General features: G+C 48.4%; 1 protein-coding gene and 1 long non-coding RNA gene across 3 annotated transcripts; one reads left to right on the top strand and one right to left on the bottom strand.

Moving 5' to 3' along the window:
• Positions 1-1,421: 1,421 nt before the first annotated feature.
• Positions 1,422-2,355, bottom strand: LOC113961356. Its single transcript, XR_003532276.1, has 2 exons — positions 1,983-2,355; positions 1,422-1,861 (listed from the first exon to the last, which is right to left on the bottom strand). It is a non-coding gene; the product is annotated as an uncharacterized LOC113961356 (long non-coding RNA).
• A 45-nt stretch (positions 2,356-2,400) lies between these two features.
• Positions 2,401-3,776, top strand: ISCA2 (iron-sulfur cluster assembly 2). 2 transcript variants are annotated; one of them, XR_003532275.1, is made up of 5 exons: positions 2,417-2,484; positions 2,637-2,802; positions 2,945-3,060; positions 3,251-3,481; positions 3,602-3,776. XR_003532275.1 is itself a non-coding variant. In XM_027671636.1 (4 exons), the coding sequence occupies exons 1-4, from the start codon at positions 2,426-2,428 to the stop codon at positions 3,423-3,425; spliced, it is 516 nt and encodes a 171-aa protein (XP_027527437.1). In that variant the 5' UTR covers positions 2,401-2,425; the 3' UTR covers positions 3,426-3,776. The 2 variants fall into 2 exon arrangements, 1 of the variants encoding a protein (XP_027527437.1); XM_027671636.1 differs by having other exon boundaries at positions 2,401-2,484; positions 3,251-3,776.
• Positions 3,777-13,579: the final 9,803 nt, after the last annotated feature.

Raw genomic sequence — 13,579 nt, 5'->3', positions numbered from 1 at the left:
TGGTCTCATTATTTTGCAGATGGGGCTCCTTCCAGATTACCAACATCACTGGGAGCTTATGCTTAGGTTCAGAAACACCAGGAGAAAGGGCTAAGAAAGCTAACAGACTAATTCTTTCCAACAAGACTGATACTCGAGTTCTTCATTTCTGTAATCCAACTCTTTTACATGAGGAAAAGCCTAAGGTTCCACTTCAGAAGCTAGCTACTCCTGATTATTCCAAATCCCTCCAACAGCATTGCGCTTACAGGGACTACAGTGGCAGTGAATACAAAAGTCAGGTTTTCAAGAAAATCCACATACAGAGACTAATCAATTTTGCTGTTCTTTCAGCCAGAACAGGCTCCTTTTGCTACAGATTGTCAGAATCACATTGAAATGCATCACATCCACTCTCAACACCACACCAGAGGTTTTATTATCACCAGTTTCCGAAGCACTGAAACAAGCTCAGTTTCTCACCAAAATAGATGATTTAAGTATCAGAGGAGAAAAGAGCAAAATATCTAGAGAATTCAACTCACAGACAAATCTCCTCAATACAGTGTGCTTAACATAGCTAAAGGAACTCCCTAAACCCACGTGCCACAGACCAGAAGAGAAAAGAAAAACACAACCAAACTTAAAACCAGATTATGTCCAGCTATCAGGAACAAGATGACCAACAAAAGCACAGCCCAGGAAAGAAGAAAAACTAGACTGTAACTCTGTGAAAAAAAAAAAACAACAAACCATCACTGTACCACATAGCTGACTGAAGGAAAAAAAGGCCCGTGATAAGAAAGAGGTGCAAAGGAGTAGCTGTTCTTAGTTACACCCACCTCTCCTAGCTGCTCAAAAAAATTTGCCCCCAGCACCTGAGTCACTCCTCAGCATAGTGGATCATTAATTATATTAAATTAACTCTGAGTGAGGCTAGCTGGCCTTTCTCTCATTCCTTCAGTCTGCAGTAGCCATGTCAGCAACATCCCAAAGTGCCTTGAAGGTACTTGCCACACTTCTGCCTCTTAACGCCGGTAAAAACGAAGGCAGCTAGAAAGTTAGAATGTCTGGTTTTGGGGGCTACATCCATTCCAAAAGGTGTTCACAGTGAATAGAGCCACACCATGGGGAAGTGCAGTGGGATCAGTCTAACACACCATGCAGGAGCAAGAAGGGAAGCCAGTGCACTATGGAAAGCAGGCATGATCCCTTGCCTTTTCTCCCAGGAGGTTTTGATTCCCTCCTCCAAAGCTTTTGGGACACCACATTGATAATAACTGAGAAACACCCCAATATGGTTTTTTAAAACATTTGGTGGTCCAATATACCTGATAAGGATTCATCAACCATTGCAGGCACCTGCCCTGCTGGGACTCTGCCTGGGATACTTTCCTGGCTTTATCCTAATATCATTACAGCTAACACAAGACCAAGCAAAATTAAACAGCTCAAACCAGTCTTTATTTACATGCTCAGGTTTGGAACAAATAAGCAAAGGCACGTGGTTTCAAAAGCATTGTCTTTCTTGGAGCAGGACGGTGAGAAAGCAAACTGTCACAGGGTCCCGAGGCCCCCTGATGGTAAATCACCTCCTCTTGCTGGGATGACTGGTTTTCCTCCACGAGTTTTCCACACAGTCACTGTATGACTCCCCACAGGCCTGGCTGGGGCTGAGGAACAGGATTCCTCCCCCAGAAGCACATGAGGAAGAGATAAAGATTCTTTTAACCGCAGGTGCATCTGTGATCGACCGGCCAGGGCACTGTCACACGGCAGACATCAGGAGGAGGTTATACCACCGTGGGAGGGAAACGTGCCCCGGCTGGCCGTAGGGGAGGCCACGGGGCAGGCTCGGGGTGGGGGTCTCCTTTCCCCCTTCCTGCGGTGGGAGGAGAGGGACAGTGTGGGTCTGAGGCTGAGCACACGTCCGTAGCACCGGGGAAAAGCGCCCGTCCAAAGGAAGAATGGCCTCTACAGGGATTTCTCTGCTAAGCCTCTACCTGATAAAGGAGAGCAAACCGGTCGGGATCAGGGGAAAACCCAAAAAGCTCTCAACTCTGGCCCTGTGTTTGCTCTTCTGCTTGCCTAACTCCCCTGCGGCGGCACCTTGATCCCTCTCTGGGTTCTACTCAGGATAAACGACCTCACCGCTAATCGCGGCACAAGCACGCGATGACGGGCAGCACCGCGCTGTTTATTGCTCCCCACTGTTTTACTGCTGTTTGCTTCCCTCTGCGAGCACCTCCAAGGACGAAAGGTGGCTTTGTGCCTTTATGCGAAGCTGTAGCGGGTTTCCGGGCCTAGCGGCCTAGCTGTGCCGGCGCACGGACGCCGGTGCCCCGGTCCCACAGCCCGGTGCCCGCCCAGTGGGGAGCGGCCGCCCCGGCGGGGCGGCACTTCCGCCTCTGCGGACGCCGTGGCGGCGGGGCGGGGCTGGGCCATTATGGCGGCGCCAGGGGCGCTGCGGCGGTGGTGCGTGCTGGCGCTGGGCGGCCGGACGAGGTACCGCTCCCTTGGATACTCGAGCCCTTGGGTCCTCCCCCGGGGATGCCGAGTGTCTCCGCTGCGCGGCAGGGGGCGGCATCTGCGGGGGCCGGGCGCCGTGGCGGGGACCCCGCTGAGGCTCCCCCTCTCCTCCCTTCTCCCCGAGGCAGCTGGGGCCCCGCTCCGCCGAGCCGAGAACGAGCGCTGCCGAGGCCCTCGCCTGGGCCTGCCCGGGCTGTCCGCCCGCTGCGGTGGGAGTCGTCCTTGTCCCAGCCGGGCCCGACGGAGAGCGACCCGAGCGAAGGACAGGTCTTCCTCAGCGAAAGCTGCGTGAAGGTGGGGACCCCAGGAGGGCTCGAGTGTCTCTGGAAGGGATTTCCGAAGTGCCCAGCCCGCCGTGGGTGCACAAGGGAGGCGTTTGAGTGTCACCAGTTTGCTCAGTAGGCCTTTTAATCCTTTTCCTTTTACTTATTTGCAGAGACTGCTGGAGATTGCAGAAGGCTCAGAGTTTCTCAGGCTACAGGTGGAAGGAGGTGGCTGCTCTGGCTTCCAGTACAAGTTTTCCTTGGACACAGTTATCAATCCTGATGACAGGCAAGGATAAAGGGGTGTAATGGTGATCAGGTATTACTGTTATTTGCAAAAATGGCACTGGAGGTATGTGTGACATTGTAGTATCTTGCATTGAAGGGAAGAAGCTTGTGAGATAAGGGGACTGCTCAGGCTGTGCTTCTCTGGAAGATCTTTGGCACAGTTAATGGTTAAATATGCCGCTTTTTTGTAGGGTGTTTGAACAAGGTGGTGCCCGTGTGGTTGTGGATGTGGACAGCCTGGCCTTCGTGAAAGGTTCCATGGTGGACTTCAGCCAGGAGCTGATCCGAAGCTCCTTCCAGGTGGTGAGCAACCCCCAGGCAGAGAAGGGTTGCTCATGTGGGACTTCCTTCTCTGTCAAATTCTGACTGGACTTCCCATGGATGGACACTGTTTTCAGACACTTCCTGGCAGTCTTCAGAGGGTTTGTTCTTTTCCCAGCTGCTCCCTCTCATCTCGCTCTGTGACACAGCTGTTACACATTACTGCAGCTGTGTGTGTTTGCACTGAGCTTGTCTCCAAGACTTGTTGGCCTTCCCTTCAGAAACATGAAGCAACCATGAGCACGCACAAAGGAGCATCTTCAGCACCTTGTGAACCACTGGCCAGGTGGTGCTGACTCACCTTCCCTGTCCTGAATGTGGAACCACTTAATTGTTTCTCTCTGCAAGAGATGGCTATATATATATATATATGTGTGTGTGCGTGTGTGCAGGTGTGTTTATTGAAAATTCTTAGTAAAAAAAGTCTCTGAGATTGATTGGCGTTGCTCGTGCATTTACAAGCGGGTAGAATCTGAGTTCTTTTCAGGCTGCTGTTGCTTATCCCTTGTCGTTCAGCTGAATGGGACTTGGAGTCTTTCTCACATATACCTCCCAGGGTTGCTGTCTCTCCACTCACAGCTCACAGTGGGCTTTTCCAAATGCTGTGCTATTTTCTTGCTGAGCAGACTTCTCTTGGTCCCAAGAACCTATGGTGGTTTTGCTGTGAGTTCCTGAGATGAAGGTTTTTACTTATTCAGAGTAAGTGAAACTGAAAAATTGAGGTAGGAAGAATTAATAGCTTATTTTTTTATTAAAAAAACCAAAAAACAACCAAAAAACAACAACCAAAAAAACCCCAAATACTTCTACATATACAAAAATAAAACACATAGCTCCGTATGGTCCAGTGCTACTTCAGGCTGTTCCTAAACCCAACTTGGAGTTTTAGGTCATACAGACTCAGGTTTCATAGTGTATTTGCTGCCTTCTCTTGCCAGCATTTAGGGAAGTTAAGGTGACGCAGAGTTGGATCTGGAGTACTGCTTTGGGGTCCTCAAGTCCTTTTGACCTAAAGTTGTCTGGGAAGTTTTTCCGTAGCTTGTTTTACCCTTCAGTCTCAGTCTAACATGCCTGGTTTGATGAAAGACTCTCGGGTATTGGGAAATCTAGAAGTTTCCAGAATAACATCCTTTTGATTAGTCATTTTCTATAGTTTTTTATCTACCACTAGATGTCTTTTAAATCAAAGTGATTCACCTGCTTCTGGATGAAAAGGAGAGGTGGGGAAGCTATTTTTGTTCCCTCTCTTGTGTTTTATGTGATCATAACCAAATTGTCTAAGACTCGAGTCTTTCTCGTGAATGTGGGAGCACTGCATGACTTTAGTGTCAAGGGAACTGCTTATGGCAAACCATGATCTTTTCAAGTCTCCATGCCCCAGACATTTTTGTTGTTAAGCTTTCTAAATGCCTTTTTAAACTAATGAGCAGTGCCTGTGTCGAGCACTGTTTTGCCTATTTATTTCTACTGCTCAGAGTTGGTAGCCAACTAGTTTCAGTTTCATCCGTAGATGTTACAGGAGGTCATATGTGATCTGCTCTGACTTAGTCACATGAACAGGATGTGGACCAGCAGCTCTTCCAGTTTAGCCCTTTTGATTTCCTGCAGTCAACATCTGCCTGGTTACCTTGCTATCAGAGAATGCTGAATGTAGCACTGTCACATTTTGTGAAAGGGAGTAAAAGGATGTGGTTAAAAGACTTGCCTAAACCCCTGCAGGGTGTTTTGACACTGCCCTTGTGCTCCCAGGTCTGGAAGGTGACGTTAACCAAAACTGCATTTGAAAAGTATAAGACCTTAAAGCTTGTGTAGGTAGCATACATTAGATAAACTCAATTTCTTTCAGCTGGGATAAATCAAAGTTGGCCAGAGGAATTGCTTTCTGAACCAGGAAGATCCGTTCTTGATCCGTTTCACACAGACCTAGGTCAAGTCTCTTTTGGGACCTCTTATGGGAAATAAAAGTGCAGCAGTAGTGCTGGGGAGGTAGCAAACCAGCAGCTACCAAGGCTTTTTTTCCCCTAAACTAAAGCCAGTCTTCAGCTTCTGTATGCCTGCAGGCTTCATCTTGGATTACTGTTCTTGCTAAATGTAAATGTGCTGTGTTCAACCTAGCCAGGTGCCACCTGCCTTCACTTGCTCTACACTGATGCAGTAAATGGAGCAAGTGCTGTCCATGTGGAGTGCCACCACTTTTCAGAGAACCTGCCTCTCCCTCACAAGGACAGTGCAGAGGATGAGGCTTTGGTCCCCACCAGTGTCACTTGCAGTGTTGCTGTAAAGCTCGCACGTGTGGCTTGCGTTGCCCGCAGCTCTGGCAGTACTGCTCTGACTGCACTAGGTGGACCCCTTACTCCTTGGGAGTTGCTGCACTGGACATACACAGGTATTTCAACCACTTTCGGGGGATCGGGTTGGGTCTGCTCCATGAAGGACCTAAGCAGAAGCAAAAGTTTCTTTACAGCTGTCTCTTTTGGAGGCAGGCTGGAGCCAAGTTCATCTGGTATTGCAGCAGCCTTGTCACTACATCAGAGAAACTGCTAGAAGCTGGAGAGGTTCTAGCCGTACATCCATCACATTGCTCTTGGCCTCCTAGACCTGCTTCCTGGGAGTAGCTGTAATTTGTTGGCCAAAGCTACTAGTTTTCCAGTTCCCAGTAGGGAATGGGTGCAAAGGGCTGTCTGTCACCCTGAGAGTTGGTCTTACTCTTAAAGAGTCTGTCAGTACATCAGAAATTGAAAACTTCTGTTGATGCTAGGAAGTCAGCAAAGGGGGTCTTGTTGCCTGGGGGGGGTGAAGGTGATCTTGGTGAATTTTGACTGTGTAGACAAAAAAGGCTAGATCCTGGTTCCTACAAAAAGCCCTAACCTGTCAAGGTTTGTACACTGAATAGCCGTAGGTGCCAAAGATGGCACCACACTGTAGGCTGTGGGGCAAGTGGTGCCAAGAGAAGGACGCACAGGATTAGACAGGGAATTTGGTTCTGCCTGGGCCATGGGGGGCTGCCAAGGCATGCCTGTGAGGGAATAGGTGGGAGCCCTTGTACTGAACCACTGAGAAAAAGCTGGAGAAGCTGGAGGTGCCGCCTTCGCTTCATGGCAAATGAGAAGCTGCAGTGGAAAATCTTTCTCTGCTCCCACATAAAGAAGGAGGATTCTCTCAGTTCACCCACCTGACAAGGAATGAATGATCAAGAAAGATATTTATGGAAGCCTATGTTAAGATGAAACTTCAAGGAAAAAGGGCACAATCATCAGTGTCACTGACAGGAACGTAGAAGAAGATGGAATAGAAATTCTCCCTTTGGTGAGAGCTTGTGGGAGCTCTGCAGGGACTTGTTAGGAGATGACCAGCACATCCTGTGAGGGCTCCTGTGTGGTATCATTTGCTACAAAGAGCATTTTGAGGTGAGTGCCTGCAATAAGACCAATGACCAACCTAGAGTGGATGTTACGGAAATAACTCCTTCTCATCCACAAACTTTTATCTGCAAAATTTCACTAAGCTCAGACCTTTCCTTTGTGAAATTGTACATCTATATAGAGTTGTTGGGTGAGTCAGGAAGATAACTAGGGTTGAGGAGCCAGTACTCCCTGGATGACACCCACTGGGGCTTCTGCTTCTCCCACACCTTAAGGGCTTAGATGAATCCAGCACACGGGATAAGAATCACCGCACAGTGGAGGAGGCAATAACAGGAAGGCAGAAGTGCATGACAGAAGGCTTCTCTTGTCTGTGTCCCATGCTGTGAAGGCACACACTTTATATCAAGACTGTTTTCAGCCTTACAAACATTTCAAACATCTGGTGGCAGCTGGAAGTAAAAAACCAGAGTGGTATAAACCCCACTGTAAGGTGGGAGTGGTCAGTAGAGTTTACTGAATTGCAGAATTGAATATCCTGAGTTGAAAGGGACCCACAAAGGATTATTGAGTCCAAAAGTTATACCATGTGCCTGAGAGCGTTGTCCAAATGCTTCCTGAACTCTGTCTTGTCTGATGCTGTGACCACTTCTCTGGAGAGCCTGTTCCAGTGCTCAACCACCCTCTGGGTGAGGAACCTTATCCTTATATCTGACCTAAACCTCCACTAACACAGCTTCATGCCATTCCCTCTGGTCCTATCACTGGTCACTACAGAGAAGAGATCAGCCTGCCCTTCTGCTTCCCCTTGTGAGGAAGTTGTAGGCTATGATGAGATCTCCCCTCAGTCTTCTCCAGGCTGAACAAGACAAGTGACCTCAACCGCTCCTCATATGGCTTCCCCTCTAGGCCCTTCACTGTCTTTGTAACCTCCTTTGGACAGCTTTACATCCTTCTTATATTATGGCACCCAAAACTGCACACAGTACTCAAGGTGAGGCCGCATCAGTGCAGAGCAGACTGGGACAATCCCCTCCCTTGACCAGCTGCTGATGGTTTGCCTGATGCCCCCTAGGACACAGTTGGCCCTCCTGGCTGCCAGGGCACTGCTGACTCATATACGACTTGCTGTTGATGAGGACCCCCAACAGGGCTGCTCTTGGGAGTTCAGAGAAAAAATGAAAGCAAGTGTGCTGTATTTCCCAATGAGCTGCTAAAACACATGCTTAAGAACCGAATCAAACATTGTCTCCACTAGCAAACACCACCATCAAGTTCATTAGCAGAGGGCATGATAGGATGTGCACCATTTAGATGCTTAATTTTCTTTGCCTGTTTTCATGCAGACCAGCCAAAGCCCTCACCAAGTGTTTACCGCTTCTCTGGAATGGGCCATAGCTGCTGGAGAAACTGGCAGCAGAGAAAGAGATAACCTTGTGTAATGGTTTGTTTGATACAACTGTCAGCCAGACTGGATAAAGAACCACAGTTTAAGGACACCTAGCATTGGCAAGAATAAACTGCAGACACCTATATTGTATCAAACTCTTCCCCTTGAGAAGTGTTTTATTGCCTTTTTTTTTTTTTTAAGAGTATGAATCCTTGAACTAAATGCCATTAGGGGCTAGGTGGTGGATTAATGGTACAGTCTGGATCCTGCTGGGTTCTGAGGAATATGTTTGCTCTGCATGGTTTCCAGGATTAGGCTGCAACTGGCTTTGATCTGTGGAGATACCTGCCCAGGAAACAGCTAGATCATGAACTTGGGGTTGGTTTAGTATCCAGCTGTGGACAAAAATACTGTCATGAGTCAGCTGAAGCTGTTCATGACAGCGAGATGGGCCATTATTCCAAGGCTGTGATTCTTCAACCTGTGGGGAGTAGTTTGTGTGCAGTGCTTCCTGCCTCTGGCCTTCCCAGCATTTGTATGGCTCTTAATATTTCCTGCTTGAGCAATAAGAGTTTATGGTCCTAGTCTTTGTCGTTGATTAGAACCCAAGTTTGTGCCCCTGTTTTAATCAGTGCTCATTTACCTTCGGCATCCTTCAGAGGAACAGAATGGTATGTCTTTCAGTTGCCATGGAAACAGTGAGACTAAATGCACATTTCCATGGCAACCTGCCATTATCTTCAGCTCTATCTGTGGGTCTCATTTTCTGACCATGGGGGTGGGGTGGTGAAAATGGAACTTTTATCTCTTAAAAAAGTACAATTAAAAAAAAAGGAAAAGAAAGATGATACCACCACCACCATCATCACCACCCCCTTTCTCCTCTGGCTCAGGCTTGGGGCCAAGAAAGGCCCGTGACTACTGCTGCAATAAGGTGACTCCCATGCAATAAGGCTCCAAGGTATTGTCTTCAGCTCCTTCTCTCCTTCACCCTTCTAAAAATAGACATTCAGAACAATTAGATGACAATGTTCCAGCACTTCTCTGAACTCTTTGTTTCCTCAACTAATGCTCCTAGCAAAGGGCCTTGAAGTTAATTGAACTTTCCAACGGATTCCAAAGGTCAAAGTGTCCCAGTTCCTTTTGGTCCAAAGGGCCAAGGGTTAATTACGGGGTCTAAGATTCCAAGGAGAAGAAACCTTTGTCTGCTGTGACTGGAGGCACCAGGCACATCATGTTAACTTCAGGAGTGGGGGACCTTCTTGCAAGTGGGGCAGCATGGACTGTTCCAGGAGGCTGTACCCATCAGAGAGTTAGAGATCAAAGGCAATGCTTATCTGTTTTTTGATCAACTCAGAGTTTACAGGGATACAGAGAAACCAGGTGTATGATGGGTCTAGCAGTCCGACAGCCAGAAGTGCTTTTGGCTGCTGCTAAAATTTCTGCCTCCCCCAACCACTGAGTCAGAAAAAGGACAGAATCTGCTGTACTTTGAACAATTGCACACAGCTGTTCCTTAAGCCTGTGTTCATTATTCTTGTTCTAGCTGGCTTGACCTTTAGCTAATTCCTCTTATTCACAGTCTAATCTTGGTTACTGAGGGAAAAAGCTTGTGTTTTGCACAGTTCTAGCCTGATTCAATAGAGTTATCCAGGGAGAGGATGGGGGTAAGTTCTCCTTCCACATCTGCCCCATTAGCCTTTCCCAGATGCTGAAGCAGAGGATGATAAAGCTATCTCTGTTCAGAAGTTAGCATGGAGGCAGATGTGGTCTTCAGAATAGGTCAGCCACATAAAGCGGATGCTGTTCAAGCACAACTCTTTTCCTAGCTGTAGTCTACCACAGCACTGATCATACATGACAAAGAGTTGTCACAGCCAGCCGGGGTTTTTGTTGTTTCATCGAGGGGAGAACAAAGGCCAGTGAGTCCTGTGCATTACTGAACTTGGAGGATTTCACCCTGAAAGAATTACTGCCTGGATATACTGCTAGGGTTTGGTTGACAGCTATTGCTTGAAAGACATTGAAAATGTTTTCTGAGATGTGGGGACCTTCCTCCTGATTTGGGGTGCTGAGCACTGGGACACACTCTGTGTGATTCACAAGGGTACAAGTTTGCTGGAGGATGTGCTGCTGGTGCTAGACCAGGCTGGCTTGGCCCCATGACATGCCGTGGCAGAAGGTACAGAGGAAGGTTTGCTGTACGCGCTGTGTGTGTGAAGCAGTGGCTGCCCTCTAGCTGCTGTGGCGAGCTGACCTGCTGCACAGCAGCCTGAGAGCAGGGACAGCCTGGGCTCTTCCTGCTGAGGACTGCTGTGGACTGGCAGGTTTGTGCTGTGGACTAGAACCCACAGAAGGTTTGCCTACCGGCTCAGTCGTAGCCCTGCTGCCACGGCTCAGAGAGCCACATAGCCAGGGTGGCTTTAGGCTCTTTCCCTCAGGTCCATAGCAGCTGAGCAGGCATTGACTGAGGGAGTGGCAGGTCCCCCTGCTCAGATTCTCCTTGGCACACAGGGTCGGTTCTCCTTGCCAGTGTCCTACACTTTGTCCAGGTGAGGGTGGCTGTGCTCTGGTCAGCATGTCCAGCAGGCTGTGTGGCAGGCTTCCCTTCATCTCCCTGCCTGCCCATGCATGGCTACCACAAACTTCAGACCTGGAAGATTCGTATTAAATATAGAAACTTTACAGGGAAGAGCTAAGAGCACTTGGAAAAGAAAATTCAGTACCTGCCTTTGGTGACAAAGGCAGAAGTAATGGGGCAATGCTACTGTTAGCAGAAATTTATCTACCAATGCTTGCAAAAGCTTAGTGGGAAGCAGCAGGACTGTGTGGCAGATCCCTTGGCCTCTTAATAAAATGCTTCCCCCTGCTGACACTGTCCTATGTTCCCAGATAACAGGCACAGGCCAGAAATAGGACTGCCATGGTGAAAGAATTTACTTAATCCTCTTCGAGCTAAGCAAAAATGTATCAGTGAAGAGGCAATTCACAGGGCAGAGCTGAATTACACGGAAGAAAATTGTGTCTGCAAATCAAACAGAGTTCAAAGCATTGTGAGAGAGCAAAGGCAAAACAGGCTGGTATGGAAGAAGGGGGAATAGCCCAGAGAGATGCTTAAGGGCATAAGGCAACAGGAGGTATTTGCTGAGCCTCCCCCAGCTCCTGCTATGGAAGCACAGGTTTGTGGATGGATGCAGCTGTCAGAAGGCAGCAGGGCAGATGAAGCTGTCATAAGATGGGAGGGCACTTCCAGCTGTCCAGGTATTGGAAGAGGCAAAATAATCTGATAAGACCTGGGACCCTCTGAGAAGACAAGAATTGGTGAAGGGTTGGTGTGTAGTTCATGTAGAGAAAAATTAACAGGATAGAGGAACAAAGAGTAGGCAACTAGACCAAGGGGATGAAGGGCCTGAGCAGAGTATGCACCCACGCCTGCTGGGCACCTGTGTGGAGGTGCCATATCCATGAAGCCACTTACCTGCTCTGCTTTGCACTGACTGAACTTTGAATGACAACAGCGTGTGCAGAAGTACCCTCAGAAAATTGAAGCTGCTGAAGTTTCAGAGATGAAAACCAGACCTGCCAAAGGATTGCTTTTCAAGAATTGGGCCCCACTGGCCTGGAGAAAAGGCAGCAGATCTGAAGAGTAAGAGTGCACAGAGAGCCTTAGTCAATGTGTTATATGCTTAGGAGCATGGGCTAGTTCTTCAAATGAGTAAAGGCTCCTGTTGTAAGGAGTTGAGGTACAGACTTCTGCTTCTTGAGGATGCCTGCTTCTGTGCTGGGCTTTGTGGTTGATGTCCTTTTGATCTGTGCTGGATGTGATAATTTTACAGGGCAGGTGAGACCACTAGAAGCGTTGCATTGGGAGGGCTTCCTAAAAGACTGGGACTTGGGGATAGAGGGGAGGTCCTAGCTCCCCTGGGGCTAGTCCAAACACTAAGCAGTTCAGCAGGACAGGTTATTGAGAGAGTTGTTTATCTCAAGACAAAATGAGGGCACACCTTGCACAGCATGTGCTATGCCGGGCACAGAGAGGTCTCACTGCCTGAGCTCCTCATCTAATGCTCAGATGTGAAGGGCTTGCTACACATGACCCTGCAAGCTTCTTCAGGCCCACGGGGACCTGATCACATCCTCCCAGGCAAGCTGATTAGTGTCACCTCTGTTGGAATGTGTGCTCCTTTTTCCCCCTCTCCTCTTGCTTGTTTTTTTCAGATGCATTTGATTTATACATACTCATTCCCTTCTTCACCAGAATGGGTTTTGGTGCGTGTCAGATGCGTGAGAGAAAAATTTATAGAGCAAGCTGCAGAGGAAAGCAGCTGGGATTTTTCTTAGGAGAGCCGCAGTCGTTAATTATAGGAGTCTAACTAAACCTCAGCTCAGGCAAGAAGCATTTTCGAGATCTCCCTCCTTTCTTTTGTACCTTCCTGCGCAGGTTGTCACATCAATGTCAGGATTCGTGAACAAGTGAAAAAGACACCCACCTTTTTAAATAAAAATGGCATGCTGAGTGCCAGGGAGCAGCTCTCTTTTTGGCTCCCTCATCTCTCAAGCTGGTGTGAGGGGCACTGCACTGCTCCCCAACAAGGGTTGCGCACAGCACTTGTCTGTCCCTTGGGCTTGCTCCCGCTTCTTCCCTGCCTCAGGCGGCATGGTGAGTCAGCTGCTGCTTTACTAAAGCATCTCAGGTCTGATCTAAACACCAGTCTCCTCTCCCCAGCTCAGTTCTGTGCAGCCTGGCCTGTTCTTGGGACAGCAGGTTCCCCAGGGGTACATTTTATTAGCAGAGTCACTGCAGAGCTGGGTATTTAGGTCCCAAACATGTGTGCATCACAGGCAGAGCCAGCAGCACTGGAAAGGATTTTCTCTGTATGAATTTACCCCAGGGGAAGAGAGGGAGGAGACATAACTCGGACGACCTTAAAAGCCTAATACTTCCTATGCATGTGCCTCTCTGATATGTTTCTGGCCAACGATCCCAGGACAGGCCATTCTATTCGAAGAGTGCCTATACAGATAACTTGTCTTAACTTGGCCAGCTTACTAACAACCTTTGCTCATGTCACCTCATGATCTGTAATACTGAGATAAGAGCGCTTTCTGCAGCAGGAGTCTGTCTGCATTAACAGCTAAGAGATACTAAGAGGAAAGAAGGCTAGAAACATACCTATGGTATATAAAGTTTTGGTCTCTTTGCCAAAGAAAGTTGTTATGTGTTTTCCTCAAAGTTTCACAGGGCTGCCAGGAAATGTGTGTGCCTAGCCAAGGGAGGTTACTGTCATCAGAAGCTGATTTTGGCGCTCCAGATGGATGTTCATGGCCTTTTGATGGGGCTTGGGCAGGGAGAGAAAAGAAGGGGGGCACTGGCTTGCTAATTAAGAGGTATTCTCTGTCTGCTGCCTTTCTTCTGCTCAGAGGGGGAGGCAGAACCTGTGCCTGGT

Source organism: Neopelma chrysocephalum, unplaced genomic scaffold, assembly GCF_003984885.1.
Source record: "Neopelma chrysocephalum unplaced genomic scaffold, ASM398488v2 Primary Assembly neopelma1_24, whole genome shotgun sequence".
NCBI lineage: Eukaryota > Metazoa > Chordata > Aves > Passeriformes > Pipridae > Neopelma > Neopelma chrysocephalum.
Note: the sequence above shows the minus strand (reverse complement) of the source record. Positions and strands in the feature narration are given on the sequence as shown.